Source organism: Drosophila novamexicana, unplaced genomic scaffold (genome assembly GCF_003285875.2).
Source record: "Drosophila novamexicana strain 15010-1031.04,08,12 unplaced genomic scaffold, DnovRS2.1 tig00000986-arrow-arrow-pilon, whole genome shotgun sequence".
In the NCBI taxonomy this organism is placed as follows: domain Eukaryota; kingdom Metazoa; phylum Arthropoda; class Insecta; order Diptera; family Drosophilidae; genus Drosophila; species Drosophila novamexicana.
The window spans coordinates 1,107,084-1,125,037 of NW_020824835.1; the positions used below are offsets into that span (position 1 = coordinate 1,107,084).

The window sequence follows — 17,954 nt, forward strand, 5'->3', positions numbered from 1 at the left end:
TAGTTCCCGCGCAGTTCCCGATAAAATCGATAAAAATCGATATTGATATTCTGTTTTTTGGGCAATTTTGGTAAATATTAAGAGCTAGAGTCACCAAACTTGACATATAGCTTTTAAAATGGAATATATACATATATGCATTTGATGTTAGAAGAAGAGGGTTCAGGGTTTCCCCTAGTCGGGAGCTCCCGGCTAGAACCTCTTACTTGTTTTGAATTAGTTTTATTCACCTTGACATCATAAAAGCAAAAACAATTCTTAAAACCAACTAAGATTATTTTCTAGCTAGTTCCCATTGGCTAACAAGCTGTTATGAATTAAAAAGATAATTGATTTTGTTATTATATATATTATATACATATTTATAATATTCCATTAAAGATGAAAATGTTTTTCTTTCGATCGTTTTTATTATTTTGTAAGATCCTAATAAATACAAATAAAAATCCAACAATACCTATTCCACACATTTTCTATCTGTTAAAAGAACTGTTAAATAATTAGATAGATATATGTTATATATTTTTGCAATGTGTGATTCTTATCTAAATATTATATAAATATATAGTTAAGCAATTCTTTTATGAATAATGTTTTTTTTGCCAGTTTTTTTTTTTTTGTTTTTGGTTTCAAGAGGTCCTATCCTGGCTAAGTAGTTTCTATCAGCCAACAAACTGTTATCAATGAAATAGATAAATGTTTTTATTATGACAGCATTTCTAACACTTTGAAGAGCATTTCTGTTGCCCCGCAGCGACCACACTTGATACCCTTTCCAGCGCTCGCTTATGACAAATGATCATTTGGCTGCATTTTGACACTGATAATGGTTTTTGGTAAACGACTCATTAGCTGCCCGTTAAGTAGCCGACGCAGCAAGTCGCAGTTATGGCAACACCAACCACTGCACCACTGAGCCACTGAGCCACTAATCACTGGTTACTGGCCGTTGGCCACTTGTGATCTTGCGTAATCGGAAGTGCGTTGATTTATGAAGTTTTAGTTGTGATCTCGAGCGCAAATTGCTGATGCTGCAATTCCTTTGTTGTTGTTGTTCTTCTTCTTGTTGTCGCATTTCGCCGTAACAGCAACAAGAGCAACAAGTCAGCTTACAATGCTGCTGTTGTTGTTGTTGTTGTTGTTGTTGCTGTTGTTTTATTTGGCCGATAAGATCGAATCCGAGCCGCCAGATGCAAGATGGAACGTCTTCTGTACGGCTGACGGTGACTGGGCACCGGTGAGTTTCGTGCCGCACACGTTGTGCGGCTGATTACGATGACGATGTTCACTTTTTTCTCGTTTTTTATTTGAGTTTTTTGTATTTTTTTACTTCAACCGCCGCCAGTGCGGTACAGACGCCGGCCGTTGACAAATGACCAGTACAAGTGTTTGTGACAAGCCGCAAGCATTTTTTTTATTTATTTCTATTTGCGCCTCAAGCCGAAGATGTTGCAGCCGAAGCAGAAGACGCGGCGAAAAACAATTAAACTTTGAACTGGATTGCAATTCCAACTCGAAGCTGAGCACCAGCTGCGCCTCCTGTCTGCTGACCTAGGTCAAGGGTTTTGAGCTTAACTTTGAACCTGAACCTGAACCTGAACGTATGCTAATCTCGCGTCAATCACAACATGATCAGCTGCCCCACAAAGCCCCTGGCTGGGGTATGCAAAACGTGGCCGCAGACAATGGCAATTTGAATTGCAGAATTGCCACGAATCGAATGTGGATGCGTTCCGCAGGAGCCGCAGCCAGTTTCTGTTGTGTCACTTAATAAATTCTGTTGCAGATTTTTGCATGCACCAAATTTCAAATTTTCAACTGATATGTTAAGCGGCTGTCAGCGTTTGACTTTGACGTCATCTTACATGAAAATGAAATGCAAAAGATCAAAACAAAAGACCAAACAAAAAGACAACACACACACACAGACACGCGGACACGGACACACACTAAATTCCTCATTCACAGCGCGTCGCTTTTCAAATATAAGCACGAGTAAAAATATATATATAGGAATATGTATGCAGAATCCAATATGTCTATATAGTATTTCACGATCTGGCCAGACAGAGCGCGAAATGGGCACAAAGTTGTAAAACGCCTCGGATGTTCGCTCATTGGCGCTGTCAAGAGTCGACATGCCCATGCCCCATGTCCCATGCCCATGCCCATGCCCCGACGATAAGTGATATGACATGCCAGGTGCCAGTGAAGCTGGCAGTGCCAGTGGCAGTGCCTCAGCCAAACTGCTGTCAACTCATGGGGCTTTGCGCCTGGCCATGACGACAAGCGACATCGATGCGCCACTTATGTAGCTATGTAGTTAGTCCCAGTCACACGCCCGTTCTCCGTTCTCCTATACACGCCCCACGCCCCCACACCCCACACCCCGCACCCATGCCCATACAGATACCCAGTGTTGACATTTAGCAGAGCCCTCAACGGGTTGCCGGGCAATAGGATCAGTTCGGTTCGTATTTGGTTTAGATGTGTGTTGATCTTTAGCTGGAAATTATGACAGAAACGGTGCAGCAACAAATGTTGCCCACTCTCGGCTGATTGAGACATAAATAATACTATTTGTTTATTAAATGGAACACACTCGACTCCAAAATGAGATTGCAAAATATAGCTTAGATCAAAGAGAAGAAAAGAGGGTATTATCCAATCCAATCAAGGGATATGCCATTACATATTTCATTTTGTCTTCCGTTTTCACGGGTGCTTGAACCCTAATTTGCTAATCAATCGACTATAGTTTTATTTTTTATAGAAGTAAAAAATAATGAAAAAATAAGTATAGCTATGTTCCTGGGAATAATCTACAAACGATGTGAACTAGCAATAATATCAATTGTTTAACATAATTTGATAGCTTATTAATTATATCAAAAAGGAATTTAAAACTTAATTTGTAGTAGTTATGCTAACAAAGCATTGTACTTTTTTTTCCCCGCTTTCAAATTAAATATTTCCATGTTTTCTAATACTATAATTGGGAAACATTTCTCAGCAAGTCCCTTGTGCTGCTCAGCGCAATCGCCAATCCCCCAGATACTCTAGCTACATGAACGCATTCTCTCAGATACTTTTCACAGATACTTTTAATACCCGCTGCCGCTGCGACTGCGACTGCGGCTACGAGTGCAGCTGTGAGCGTGTTGCATGTGTAAACAAATTGCAACACCAAATGACAGCAGCCTTTGACAATTGTAAATGGTCGGCGGCGGCGCAAGTGCTGTTCGCCCTGCCCCAGAACTTTCAGAAACACAAAGTGCAGCAGCTAAGAAAATGTCCGCCAACTGCACCGCAACAGTTCATATTGATTTTCCATGCACAGTGCCAGATGCTGGCAGCAAGGTCAGAAGAATATGACGAACAATAAGTGCAACCTGAAGCTGCGTCTGCACTTCATGCATCAAATGCCACTGAATGTTGCATGAAGCCGTCTGCAAACTTTGACCCGACAGCTTGCACCTTTCCGGCATGCTCTAATGGCTTGCGAGAGATATTAGTTTTCGAATTCAATTTGATGGTTGATAAGCTGACTGACAGCGCTGCTAACTGACCGAAATGGGTCAAGACTCGCGCGCTTAAGGATTTGGCCAGTTCCATTTGCCACCAAACTGTCGCAGTCGCACTCTCTCTCTCTTTCTTTTGCTCTCTCTGTCTGATGACGGATGAAGCTGATGTCTTTGTCTGGTTACTGTCTGCTCTGCTGTTTACGTGGTCATTAGTTTTAACCCGTTTCAGAATGGCTAAAAGACAACCAACAACCAGCAAGCGGAGCCCACTAAGCGCACAGGGACGTAGACTTTTCAACGTGAGTGTGCACAGGGCAAAAGTGCTTCTGAGTTCTAACATATGTGTGTGTGTCTCTCTGTGTGTGTGTGTGTGAGGGGTTTTTGGCGAACGGCGCTTCGGCATTTGCCACACTCAAATTCACTTTAATTAAATGAGTGGTAATTAATTTCAAGTTTAATCAGAAATTCCATTTAGATTTCCTACTGATTGATGTGACCCGACATCTTCCGACTACGTCACGTCGACCACTAAACCAACAAAATCCGACTAAAAAACAAACTTTCGTGTCGCGCATCCTCGAGGCAGACAGAGGCAGGAAAGAGAAAGAGAGAGAGAAATACGTGCGAAACTTTTTATTTATTGCAAATTTAAAACTGAACAAAAACTCGAGCTGAATTTTGCTAGCAACGCTTTTTTAAATTGTAATTTTTTTATTCTATTAAATCCTTAAATAACATATAAAAGCAGATTTTTATTAATAACTCGAATATACGAATTTCTCAATCCAACAAAATATCAGACCAGACACTTAAAATGAATTCAGGGCTACGAAATAATATTTTTTTTTTATTTTATACATTTTTAATGTGAAAAGTTGCCACAACTGTTCCTTGAAGAATTCTTATTTATAGAATTCGGAATTTAAACCTCATATTTATTTGAACAATAAAGTTTGGTTATCGTTTGTCCAAATTGAATGCCAACATGTAGAGTTAAATAAACTGAAACTCTAAGCCAATAATTCAATAAATAAGCAATATTTACGTATCTCGCACAATATTTGTATATTTGTAACCAATGCGTCATCTTTAAAAAACATTTGCATCCGAGCAATGCAATTGGCGGAAAAGCGACAACAACTTTGTAGTTCCAATTGCCGTTTAGCAATGGGCCATGACCCATATACGCGCAGTGGTGCGCTGCAGAACGTGGCGACCAAGGGGTCCAAGATGGAACGTTTGTCGGCTTTCCCAAAGTGCTGACAGAAGCGCTCCTCACTTGGCCTGTCTATCACATTGACTGACTGCCACACATTTCACGGGCCAACTACGCGCATGTGTGTATGTATGTGTGTGTGTGTGAGACATTGTCTGATTCTCTTTTTGTATTTTGTTGAATAGCGGGCGAGCCAATTGACTTGGCCATAATAACACGCCACGGTAAATGGCTTTTAAAAGTCTACTTTGCCACAGTCCGCCCCCTCATTATGAACGACGCGTTACGAACGCCCTCGCGCCAGCCCAAAAGATGACAATAGTTTCGCGGGGGGTGGTCGGCGCATCGGTTGGGGAATGGGCAAATTGTCATTATCTTTGGCCATCGGCAGTGGGAGGAGGACAGTGAAATCGAGCAGCGACAGCTGTCTAGGGTCTAGAGTCTAGAGATTGAAACTTCACGTACAGCCCCGACAAGCCCGCAACCCCTTGGCCTTTGTTGATTTTTTTTTTGTTTTTTGGCTAACAACAACAAATAACAAATAGAAAATCTTTTCGACGGTAAACAGCAAAATTGCAGCTTGACACGTCATATTTATGAAATGCGCAACGTTGCAGAAAATCAAAAAATAAGCAAGAAAATTAACTATTCCTGCGGAGGAAAAAATTCAACGGTCCACTTCAACGTTTGTCGATTGCCTAGAAACGCCTTCAACGAAAGTGTTAAAATTTGAATAAAATAGCCAGACTATTAAACAAACTATTAGGTACTAAAGAAAATCATAAGCACTCAAATAGAGCTTGCTCGACATTTGACAGTGCAAATTCCATTTAAATCTACCGAATAAATTAATGATATATTTGTGGGTTACATTCGAATTTTTGTTGCACTTAATACAAGGAATAGCTATTTCAAGTCCGGTTGCAGATGGAAAATTACGGATTAATGATAAATCTTTCTTTTATAAAGTACTTCGTTTAATGATATCTTCCCCAACTTAGCATTTACGAGCCTCTCATAATTCCAACATATGAGTAGAATAATATCAATATTAAAATACCAGATATATGAAAGCTATATGTTAAGAGTCTGTTAAAAATATTGAAAATTCTTCTGCTTATGATCAGCAATAACGGGTTTCACTGTTCGCCCATCATTAAATGGGTCTGTGTTAGAGCCTTGGTATAAAAGCTCTTCTGGGCCATAGTATATATGTCTACAAAGGTATTTAATGTTCGGCCTACCGAATGTAGCCTTCTAAGCAAACGGTCTACAGAAACATTCAATGCCATACCCCACTAATGAAATCCTGATCTTTTGACTTTTGCAGGCACTGTGAATGCCAATGGCGAGACGAAACGACAACGGACCTCATATACCCGCTATCAGACACTGGAACTGGAGAAGGAATTCCATTTCAATCGCTACCTGACGCGCCGGCGACGCATTGAGATCGCGCACGCGCTCTGCCTGACGGAGCGACAGATCAAGATCTGGTTCCAGAACCGGCGCATGAAGTGGAAGAAGGAGCACAAGATGGCGTCAATGAACATTGTGCCCTATCACATGGGCCCCTATGGCCATCCCTATCACCAGTTCGATATCCATCCGTCACAGTTCGCGCATCTGAGCGCATAGGACGCGTGGCACTTTTCGGGTACTGGTTAGAGACTCAATCAGTTGTATCAGGAACCATATCAGGCGGCGGCAGCGGCCAGCGTGGCCGGCGGCTATCAGTCACAGGGCTCTCAGGATGCTACCGCGGCGGCATCGGTGCTAGGCAGCGCCAGCGTCGGCGGCGGAGCTGGCAGCAACATTGGCGCCGGAAACGGACCCAACTCGCTGTTCAGCTCCGCCGCGGCGGTGGCCAATGCCAGCAATACCAATGCCGACTGCATCAAATATCCTCAAGAGTTCTGATCTCAGGTTATCATCAGGCAGCAGCAGCAGCAGTCGCAGCAGTCGCAGCAACAACAGCAGCCACTCGACCAGCTGCTGACTGACTCGGACTGTGAGCCCGACTCGGAGCTGGGCCTGGAGCTCGAGCTGGAGTACAAAGCGGATATTGTGGGCTGCAATTTGTTCTGCTGCTGAGCCGGTGCCGGTGCCGGTGCCTGCGCCATTGCCACTGCCTTGCCTTGCCTTGCTCCGCATACGCATACGCATCCGCATACGCAACCACATCCGCAACCGCAATCGCAACCGCCGCCGCCGCTGTCGATCAACCAACATCAAAGACGATGCTTCTTGTTTGCAACTGATTCGTGTTAAGCTGAGAAATGAGCCGTTGCTGGAGCGCGGCTCGTTTGGGTTTATGATACTGGAAGTGGAACTGTGCGCGTTCGTCTAGTTCTTCCAGAGCCTTCCCGCAGACGCCACCACCCGCACAGACACACACACAAGCACACACACAAGCACACACACACGCACACACATGCATCACATGAACACAGTTCGAGCATTGGGCTCGGACTTGGGCAGGGCATCTGGAGTTCGCTTATGATAGCTTCTTTCGAAGTCGTTGCCATTGGACGTCCAGTATGATAAACCTCTTTCTCTAAGCAGTATTCGAAAAGCTATTAGTTTTAAGTGTAGCATAAATTTTAGGCCTAAGTCCGCACAGACGAACAATTTTGAAAAACAAAAATAAAAACAAAATCAATTCAAATTGAACGTAATATTTGCAATAATTTCAAAGTGATTTCTATTAAAATTAGTTTTCGTATTATAATTAATTCTAAGTCGAATGTCCCCGGGGATAATTCGCATTCTCAAATCTGTACTTAAAACTTAACAGTCATACATACTATGTACATATATGTGTATGTATATGTATGCATAGCTACCCATATAAGGCTTTGTTTAGTTTGTAAATAGCAGAGCGCCCCACTCTCATATGGCGCCTTATTATGTTTGTGTTTCATTTTAAATATAAATTGTTTTGCTCGAGAGCTACTTAACAAACTGTGAGCCGAAATGTTCAGTTTTATTTTAATATAGATTTGTGTTGTTGAAAGTGCTTTAGCAGCTTGGCAAATGCTTTACTAATTTTATTCAAAATTAATACATACTAAATACAAACTCGTTTTATTTGCACCCCCACCAACCCCCACAATGATGAACAAATTCGGAGGATAAACAGGAAACTTGTGGCCCAATTGCAACCATTTAGCACAATTTCTATAGCAAAGCCACTGAGAATTATTTATGGCTGGTGCCCGACGCCAGATGCTCTCTCAATATTATTATTTCGAGTCGAATCAAGAATTTTTGTGTCTGTAAATCAAAATCCTATTACAAATACAAATACATATTGTCTCTTAGCGTAAGTGTGCATTAAAATTCAAAATATTGAGCAATGCGCAAATTGTTAAAATCTAAAATTAACACAAAATTTAAGAAAATTAAAATAAAAAAAACACAACAACAAAAACATTAAAACAAAACCTATACGTAAATGTAATGTAATTATTTATGCTGTACTTTTTGCTAAGCTAAGGTTAGTGCATTCTAGAACCTATCGGTAGTCTATGTGAACCTAGCTCCTAAGCCTAAATTATATGTATCGAATTAGCAAGACAAATTTTAGTAAAAAGTAAAATTACAACAAAAACCAGCGCATTAAGAAACGAAAAAAAAAAAAACAAAACGAACAAAATAAAAACAAAATAATAGCAAGCAAACGCAAATAAGAAAAGAAAAATACTTAGCACAAATTAATTAATTAATTGTTTTTGTTTAACCTATAAATAGTTTTGCAATTTGTCCAAACGATATGATTTTCCAATCAAAATGCAATACAACGTTTGTAGTTTTCGAGATAGGGGGTTACAATGTGCGCCAGCGCAAAGAGTTTAACTGCATTCCATGTAAAGATAAATAACATAACTAATTTTAAATAAAATCCGTACTTATATAATGATATGGGTTCAATTGCGTAAAACCACAAAACCATACAAATATAAATAAATCAAAACAAATGAAAACATATGTAAACATGTATGACTATGACATTAAAATAAAACTATTTTAAAATGTACAATTTATGATTTTCTCTTTTTTTCTTAAATGGTCACATTCGTGATCCTGTTCTTCCGACTTTATCAGCACGGTTCCTTGACATTGGATAACCACATGCCCGGGTAGCTCAGTCGGTAGAGCATTGGACTTTTAATCCAAGGGTCCAGGGTTCAAGTCCCTGCTCGGGCGAGCTCTCATTTTTATTATATTTTTATTTAGTGATGGGTGGAAAAATGTTATATATATTGTCTTTGAATAATCAATAAATCAACTAATGGCTATTTCTTTTTTATTTATTATTATTTTTAATGAGTGCAAATTTGCTTTGTCTTCGAGGCACGCTATATTCACAGTATGTGAAGAAAGCAGTTTAAACAAAGCAGTGATTACGTGAAAGCAGTACAAGTTAACGACTTCAGATGAAACTAAGCAGGGTACAACAAAATTACTGACAACTGCTTTGTCGGGAGTGCGAAAACAATTTCACAGCAGTGGGAAAGCAGTTCGTCGGTAAAGCAGTGAATCAAGCCAAACTACTTTGCTAAACGTAGACCTATAATGCTCGTTTAGAAATTTGATTTTCGACTGGAAGGTTGGCAGCTTCTGTAATCACGCTTCTGTGAGGTCTGATTGTGGGATGGCCTGAGGCTGGGGATCACTGTGTAGTGGACCAGCCATGTTGACGGAACGTCCGCACTAAGCTTGCCATCAATATGGGTGCCGCGGAGGAGTCCACGGCATTCAGGTTGGCTAAGGAGGGATGAACCGGGCCAGGGGTGAAAACCAGCAGCCAAGAGTTCCCGTGGTAAGCAGTAGTGGGATAGCGTACCGGAGTGGACTGCCACTATCAGCCTTGCCAATTGTTGGACCACAATCTTTTGCTACACAAAATATTTTTTAATTTTTTGAAAATATATTTATGTTTGACAATATTTGGATTTCATATTTGTCGCGTGTTCTTATTCTCCAATGAGTCACATAATGTATTATTTAATAATGATACCCTCAACGTAGCAAAGCATTTGAGCTTTTTGCCTTGCCAATTATTGGACCACAATCTAAATATATTTCGAATAAATATATAGGGAACAGATAACCCGTCTTGTTTTTATTCCATTCGATTTTATGTTTGACAATATTTGGATTTCATATTTATCGTGTTCTCATTCTCTAATGTTCTCAATCTTTTGCTACTCAAAATATTTTTTAAAATAATTTTATTTATATTAGAGATAACAATCAGTTTTTATTATGTAATTGCGTAGTTAAACCATTTGCATACTTTGTTTGAAATGTCCGAACCAAGTCATGTCACTCAAAACCCCGTGAATCATTCCACTCGGAATGACTCATTCCACTGATTACCCAAAGTCCTACATATGTATACACAAACTATGAGTATATTATCTGCATATTTTATATATTAATATTTAAATTAATAGTCTGAGAACAAGAGAAGTCTCTCAGCAACTATGTATTTTCAAAAAACGACAACTTTGAGAATCAATTTATACACATTTGATTGCCAATACACATATGTTATTTTATTTTATTTATTTATTTTAAAATTATTTATTAATTACTTCTTATGCCATTCATATATTCCAATGATTGTAAGACACTTGAACGTAATAAAAACTTGAAAGGTTTTGTTACCCATTTCATTTGTACACATTCACCCGAGTTTTTCGTACATTTGGGACGGCCGCAGACGATGCTAGCTATTTCGATCGGCATCGCATATAAGAAACACTTGTCTATTGTAGGTATGGCAAATGTCCACATAAAGAGTATAAGAAGTCCGACAGCGACAGGTCCAATCATCTTGAGATTTCACTTAGCGCGAGTGTTGCTATAACATATTGAGCCCAGACAGAAACTGAAACCACAGTTTAACTCACCGCCTGGCTTATTCTCATTTATGTACTATGTGTATAGATTACTTGATAATCCTACAGATAAGTCGGACCTCTGTTTAATCGAACTTGGCATATACTATAAAATGTGTACATCTGTCTGTGTACTACGGCATTCACTATAATCAATATGTCAGTCTGACTCTGGAATCAGCGCAACAAATATAGGGCTGACAGCTGGACATTTCTATTGAGCCCGACCATTTAAAAGACTCAAAATATTTATTTATCAATTGGAGAGCCGAAGTGTGATAAAACTGAGCAGAGCCTGCAACCTATCTATATCAGCTGTATATCAATAAATGTCTGACTGCACTATATATCGATTATATTGATAACATTAGTATAACATTGTTACATTAAACAATCTTCTTTGTCATGCCTGTCAATCATAATCAAAAGAGTCATTCGAAAGAAATGCTTATTGTAGTTCTTCCATCCTAAAGCAATTTTTTTATATTTTATGCATTGAGACCTTTCAATTCTCAAGCTCTCAGATCCTCAAGTACCAAACCTGAATTGACTATAGTTTCTTCTTTATATATAAAACTGCTTATCCCAATTGACTGACTGACCTACTGATCTAATGACTGACAGATTGGTGAACAGCCGAGGATATTATAATTTGGTCTCGAAATTTGTAACGCATAGAAGGCGACAGCTCCGACCGCATGAGGTATATATATTCTTGCTCAGTATCAACAGCCAAGTTGATATAGCCATAACCGTCTGTCCGTCTGTCTGTTTCTATGTGAACTAGTCTTTCAGTTTTAAAGATATCGTCACGAAACCTTGCATTCGTCCTTCTTTCTGTTGTAGGCCCCTATATCATAGATTAAGTTATTATATGGAAAACTTTTTGCTTATCAAGAAATCTTAACCATTCTCGGCACTAACTATTTTTCTTGTGCTTTTTAAATACGAGCAAAATGGTTCGGTCTGCAAGGGTTTTAGAAAATTCCACCCGCAATTTTATACTATTTTTTTTACCATCTAATTGACTTCCAACACGTTCTCACTCATCTTTTTTTAAATTCAATTGAGAGGTGTTTCAAGGGATTTGGGAAATACCCACTCCTTAGTGGATGGCTGATACGCTTTTCACCAAATGCACAGCTCTTACATGGGAAATGCGCCACTATTGATAATAATATTGGCTAAAATGAGCAGACAACATTGATTCCCAAAGTTTGAGGACAACATTTCGATAGACTTTCAACTCGTTTTCAAATACCTGTGTAGATGTGAAGTTCAAGATAATAAACTTAAATTATTTGAGGGTCGAATATGACTGTCTCAAAATTTGGATGTGGCAAGATCAATCGAGAAATACCAGCTACTAATGTAATAAGCTACCCTATCAGTTCAGTTATTCCTGGAAATACGCTTGCGTAGCCCCTATATGGTTTAATTTTTCACTATTAATATTTTTTATACACATATTTATGACAAATGAATCAATAATACTACTTTAGTTTACATTGAAAGCCCGATGAAAGCACATCACGGAACACAAGAAAGTGGCAAAACTGAATTATATAGTTAAATTTAAAATAATTTAATTTTACTTCCACGCAATGGGGAGCTTAAGCCGGGCTCTCCTCGTACTCGGCGTTTTCTTGGTCCAGAGCACAGCAGATATTCCCGGCTGCAACTATTTTGATACCGTCAAACTGACAAAAGAGCAACAACTTGAGAATGGATCGTATCGATATAGAAACGTTATAATTCCGAAAGAGAAAACCGGAATATACGACTACAGAATATCGCTCGACGGCAAAATGCAAATGGCCTCCAATTATACGAGGGGTTGTGTCTGTCATGTAAAATCGTGCGTACCTTTTTGCTGCGACCCACACGAGTTCCTTGTTGACGCCCTCTTGAACGTAACCCTTCTCAACGGCACGGAGACCGAGATAAATCTACGCAAGGACTTTCTCGTTCAACCAGTCTATGAGGAATTTTGCGACTTAGTTGGTCTGAATAACAGCTTGGATCATCAGTGGACTTTGTTTGAGGTTTGATGGGGGCATGATTAACACTTCATTGGAATATTCATTTTTCGCGTTGTTTATAGAATGGCATTCTGTTCAAGCATACCCATAACCACAATATAAATAAAGGGCACTATTGCCTGGTGCCGCTTGCGGTCAACGATGATGTCTACAAACTTGGTGCCCACTATTTAGCCGAGAGTTCGAGCACAAAAAGCACAAGTTAGTTTATGATAGAGTCAAAGTCGAGTCAAGTCAATTTGATGTATGAAAAACTTTCTTCCAGTCACTCTACCTGATGCATTGCGAGTTATTTCAATATTCTGTATGATTATTACCATTGCGACGTATCTGTACTTTCCCAAATTCCGTTCAGTGTACGACAAATGCTGCATATGCTACTTTTTTTGCCTAGCCGTTAGCTTCACGTTGCTGTGGTGCGAATCGCTCTATCGAGAGAGTATTCCTTTTAAATGGATGTGCAACTTTGTTGGTATGAATGTATAACATAAAATAATGTTATAAATTTTAATAATAATAATAGATTATTTTTTATATTTATCTCAGGTTACATTGGGTATTACACTGTTATGGCCACATTCCTTTGGCTCTTGATGATCAACTTTACGCTGTGGAAGAAATTTAAAAACCTTGGCATTGGGTGTAATTCCAACTTTAAGAAATATAATATCATCGTTTGGAGCGTATCTGCTGGGTTACTTGGAATCACACTTTTGGTTGCGTATCTATTTGAAATGGACGAAAATTTTGACGTCGATAATAAAAGCCAATGGCAGCCTAGAATTGGATATTTTTCCTGTTGGATCGAAAGTGAGAAGATCAATGGTGAATTTTATGTCAAAAAAATATTTAATGTGATCAATTTTCTCGCTCACAGCTGAGGATTATTCGGCAATGATCTACTATTATGGTCCCATATTGTTGGCCATACTTATCAACATATGGCTTTCTATTGTATCGGCAATGATAATATATAGAGAGGACCAGAATAATTGCCGCGTGTGGAGTAACGCCGAGAGTAGCAACAAACTTGCACATCAAGCCAAGCAAGTGATTTTTATTGATTTGCATGTTTACAGATTTACAAGTTATTTTCATTTAGTTTCAAATTATTCTTCCGCCTATTCGCCATAACAGGCGTGTCATGGCTTCTGGAGATAATTGCGTTTCTATGTTCAATCAACAATTTTGGTGTAACCCAGCTTATTGACATAATAACCTCTGCTCAAGGCATACTTTTGTTTTTTGTATCAGTCTTGAAGAAGGAAGTGATAAAGGCTTTTAATGAGCGGTATGGTACCTAATACTTTATACCAATGCACACTTGTAATTAATGCGACATTTTTCGATTAGGGTGGAAAAACGAAAAAGCGGAAATCCAAATGACTATACCATCGCGAGCTCAAATCTTGACTCCTAAAGCGATTTGTTTATGTATACAAATAGATTTGATATATATATATATATATATATATATATATATATATACATACAATTGGATATACTATTTTATGTTACAGCATTATAAATTTATATGCGAATGATTATTCAGGCACTACATACTTGCATATCCGAACAGGCTTGTCCACCTGGACTAAACGCAAATTTTGAGTAACATTTTTACTGTCATAAATTATTTGAGAAAAGTCAATTTACTTTGCCCTGTTTTATTTGAGTACACATAAACTTTGATGTTACCCTGCTATAAGAAACATTGGACATTGGACACACAAATTTAGGTTTTTAAATAAACTAGTTGTTTTCTACAAAATTCAGCATATCCTGTTTACGACATCTAAATAAAAGTTATACTCTATTTTCCTCTTAAATGGATTGTAATTCAATAATTTAACATTAACATTATTCTTATAGAAGAATAATATGCTTTTGATTGGGTTTTGGCGAGAGTTAATCACATGCCCGGGTAGCTCAGTCGGTAGAGCATTGGACTTTTAATCCAAGGGTCCAGGGTTCAAGTCCCTGCTCGGGCGAGCTCTGTTTTATTATTTTTTTTATTTATTGATGGGTGGAAAAATGTTATATATATTGGCTATGAATAATCAATAAATCAACTAATGGCTATTTCTTTTTTATTTATTATTATTTTTAATGATTGCAGCAATTTGCTTTGTCTTCGAGGTACGCTATATTCACGTATGCTAAGAAAGCAGTTTAACCAAAGCAGTGATTACGTGAAAGCAGTACAAGTTAACGACTTCAGATGGAAACTAAGCAGGGTACAACAAAATTACTTACAACTGCTTTTGTCGGAAATGCGAATACAATTTCACTGCAGTGGGAAAGCAGTTCATCGATAAAGCAGTAAATCAAGCCAAACTACTTTGCTAAACGTAGACATATAATGCTCGTTTAGAAATTTGATTTTCGACTGGAAGGTTGGCAGCTTCTGTAATCACGCTTCTGTGAGGTCTGATTGTGGGATGGCCTGAGGCTGGGGATCACTGTGTAGTGGACCAGCCATGTTGACGGAACGTCCGCACTAAGCTTGCCATCAATATGGGTGCCGCGGAGGAGTCCACGGCATTCAGGTTGGCTAAGGAGGGATGAACCGGGCCAGGGGTGAAAACCAGCAGCCAAGAGTTCCCGTGGTAAGCAGTAGTGGGATAGCGTACCGGAGTGGACTGCCACTATCAGCCTTGCCAATTGTTGGACCACAATCTTTTGCTACACAAAATATTTTTTAATTTTTTGAAAATATATTTATTCCTTTCGATATTATGTATGGCAATATTTGGATTTCATATTTGTCGTGTTCGTATTCTTCAATGAGTCGCATAATGTATTATTTAATAATGATACCCTCAACGAAGCAAAGCATTTGAGCTTTTTGCCTCAATTATTAAGAAAGCTTTTCCTGCACACTTTATCGTACAAAGCTTTTTCTTTCAGTTGCAATTTAAAGGGCTTTTGGCAAAATTGGTTCAACTGCCCGGGTAGCTCAGTCGGTAGAGCATTGGACTTTTAATCCAAGGGTCCAGGGTTCAAGTCCCTGCTCGGGCGAACGTAACATTTTGTTTTTTTTTTTAAATATTTTTATTTCTTATGCTCTTACAAGATCTTTTTTGATCATAATATAAGTGCCCACGTAATCGCGTAGAAAGAATGAAAGAATTTTAATGGCTAGGAAAACGTCTGGAACTTTATGTGTTTTTATTTTAACCAGACCCGCGACCGACAATAAAATCTTGAATTCAAAAAGAAATCGTACAGCAGCCTAACGTCTAATTAAACCCTCATGAAATTAGCACCTTTTATTTGCTTTTCCACTTACGCTCACGTCGTGGATATACCCAAATTGTGTGAAACATACTCGAACATCGCTATCTGTGTCTTTAGCTGAGGCCTGCATATCGCTATCTGTATCTATGTTTTCTATATACTCAGCTATTTGTATGCATGTGTGTCTGTGTGTCTATTTGCTAAACTACGGCACATAGCCAGCCAGTCACAGCCACACAGCTCGGTTGGGCATGTGAGCAAGGTTTTGTTCATGGATACGCCTAAGAATTTTGACACACTTTGTTGCCCTGGCCATGCGGCATACGAGAACACATTCAAGTTGAACGAATACATAGAAACCAGCTAGAGTTAGAGTAGAAGAATAAGATGCCCTGGCCCAATATGGATGCTGCCTAGCTGTTGGGTGCCAACTGAACTAGAAAACGAATGCGTTTAATTAGCATTCATTACGACAAATCATCAAATTGACTCAGCTGAAGCGTTGCAACAATAAACCCAACGACGGCCACAGCCAAGAAACCGAACTAGTTACTGTACAATACGTTCGCGTTAATCTAAAAAATAAACGCAAATATTTGTATGATAAACCAGAGCCAAAGGTTTTCCAAAACTGTTCCATGACGTTGCCACTAGACGAGAAAAGAGAAATCGACCAGTTGCATTTCTCTGACTGTACACACAGTATATCAAGGCTACGTTTAATTTTCCAAAAATAAAAGGCATAATGAAGAAAATCCATTTTCTCTGCATGCCTTTGGCAATTGCAGCAATGCTTCAGGTAGAATTACCAAAAAAGAACATTGCAGGAAATATGGGCCATAAATTAAAAAATTACTAAACAATGGTTCAAATATTTCTCGTGCTCGGAACAGCTTGCTGCTGTTTTTCTTCTTCTTGTATTTTACCGAGAATCGCAATGGTTTCCAGCAAGCTCGCAAGGCTGCGGAAAATTTGCAGTTAGACGGATTATACAACTTTCTTAAAGCTAGGCAAAATATTTAAATTTATTTGTATTGTCTAATTTTGAAAATAAGTATATGTATATGTGTATAAAACAAAAGTATTGAGAGGGACTGGGTCCGCGCATTAGAAGCCAGTATTTATTGCTTACATATGCCTTTGCTTTTGGGATATGTAAATATATGTTATCTTACAGTGTTCCATCGTTATTAGCATCATGTAATTATCAATGAAACAAATTCGAACTTAATGAGCGCATTAACGCTCTCAAGTTGAGAGCCTCGAGTTGTGGGCCACTCGACACCTCGTCTGGTAGCGCTGCCGAGCTGGGGTTTACTTGTGGATAGCAGCAGCCTGATTAATGAGGCTTTAAATATCCCACTTTGATTTCATTTTGAAAGACGCGGAGCGTGCAGCAAAGAAGTTTCATTGACTCCAGTTTTGGTGAGCAAGGCTACCGAAGGCTACAGCGATACGCAGCCCCGTAAATTCTCCCGCTCCCATTGCCTTTCTGCTCGGCGAGAGTCCTTGCAGCGCACGCACACGCAAATGTATTGGGCAATTCAATTTGGAAACAAAATCCACAAAGTCTACACTCATCCATTGCTGCTCTGGGTGCTCTCCTCTCCCAGGCAGACACGCTCAAACACACACAAATATGAGCACATGCATACACATGTACATGTACATGTACAAGGAGGCATGTCCTGGAAATTGAATGAATTTGTATACACTGTGAGAAATATGTTAGTCATCCTCATGTATATATAATCAGCAAAATGAATTTATTTAAATCGTTAAATTATTATTATTATTATTGATTGTACCTCATGTTAAGTCTAGTGCTAAATTTTTTTAAATTTTGTATTAATTTAAAAACGAACCTACCAACGAGGCGGTTCATTTAAATTCCTTTCAGTATTAAGCTAAGCCCTGAATCCCCTTAATTGTAAAAATCCTATCATTGCAAATACCTTTCCAATCTAAATACCTTGTAAGCTGCCAAACATTGTCAATATGCTCTATTTCATCTATCATAGTA

The 17,954-nt window shown here is 38.9% G+C and overlaps 2 protein-coding genes and 3 non-coding genes across 5 annotated transcripts in view; all 5 read left to right on the plus strand.

Annotated features, from left to right (window-relative positions):
* Positions 1-6,530, plus strand: part of LOC115765747 (homeotic protein Sex combs reduced) — a 31,111-nt gene extending 24,581 nt beyond the window's left edge. Inside the window, exon 3 of the mRNA XM_030709409.1 lies at positions 6,071-6,530. Within this exon, the coding sequence (XP_030565269.1) occupies positions 6,071-6,378 (308 nt within the window). The 3' untranslated portion in view covers positions 6,379-6,530. The remainder of the gene's footprint in view (positions 1-6,070) is intronic.
* A 2,346-nt stretch (positions 6,531-8,876) lies between these two features.
* On the plus strand, positions 8,877-8,949 carry Trnak-uuu. Its single transcript has one exon. It is a non-coding gene; the product is annotated as a tRNA-Lys (tRNA).
* A 1,978-nt stretch (positions 8,950-10,927) lies between these two features.
* LOC115765607 (probable G-protein coupled receptor Mth-like 11) lies at positions 10,928-14,111 on the plus strand. The gene is made up of 8 exons (XM_030709258.1): positions 10,928-10,980; positions 12,152-12,694; positions 12,754-12,892; positions 12,957-13,163; positions 13,238-13,501; positions 13,569-13,737; positions 13,794-13,982; positions 14,045-14,111. Exons 2-8 carry the CDS (start codon positions 12,254-12,256, stop codon positions 14,109-14,111), a joined length of 1,476 nt encoding a protein of 491 aa, XP_030565118.1. The 5' UTR covers positions 10,928-10,980; positions 12,152-12,253.
* A 498-nt stretch (positions 14,112-14,609) lies between these two features.
* Positions 14,610-14,682, plus strand: Trnak-uuu. The gene has a single exon. It is a non-coding gene; the product is annotated as a tRNA-Lys (tRNA).
* A 957-nt stretch (positions 14,683-15,639) lies between these two features.
* On the plus strand, positions 15,640-15,712 carry Trnak-uuu. Its single transcript has one exon. It is a non-coding gene; the product is annotated as a tRNA-Lys (tRNA).
* The last annotated feature ends 2,242 nt before the right edge of the window (positions 15,713-17,954 follow it).

Bases quoted from the DNA above. Each gene is read 5' to 3' on its own strand.
- LOC115765607 (XM_030709258.1), top strand. From the start codon at position 12,254: ATGGGGAGCTTAAGCCGGGCTCTCCTCGTACTCGGCGTTTTCTTGGTC. The intron at 13,164-13,237 runs GTATGAATGTAT...TATTTATCTCAG, and splicing joins ATGGATGTGCAACTTTGTTG to GTTACATTGGGTATTACACT. The intron at 13,983-14,044 runs GTATGGTACCTA...TTTTTCGATTAG, and splicing joins ATAAAGGCTTTTAATGAGCG to GGTGGAAAAACGAAAAAGCG.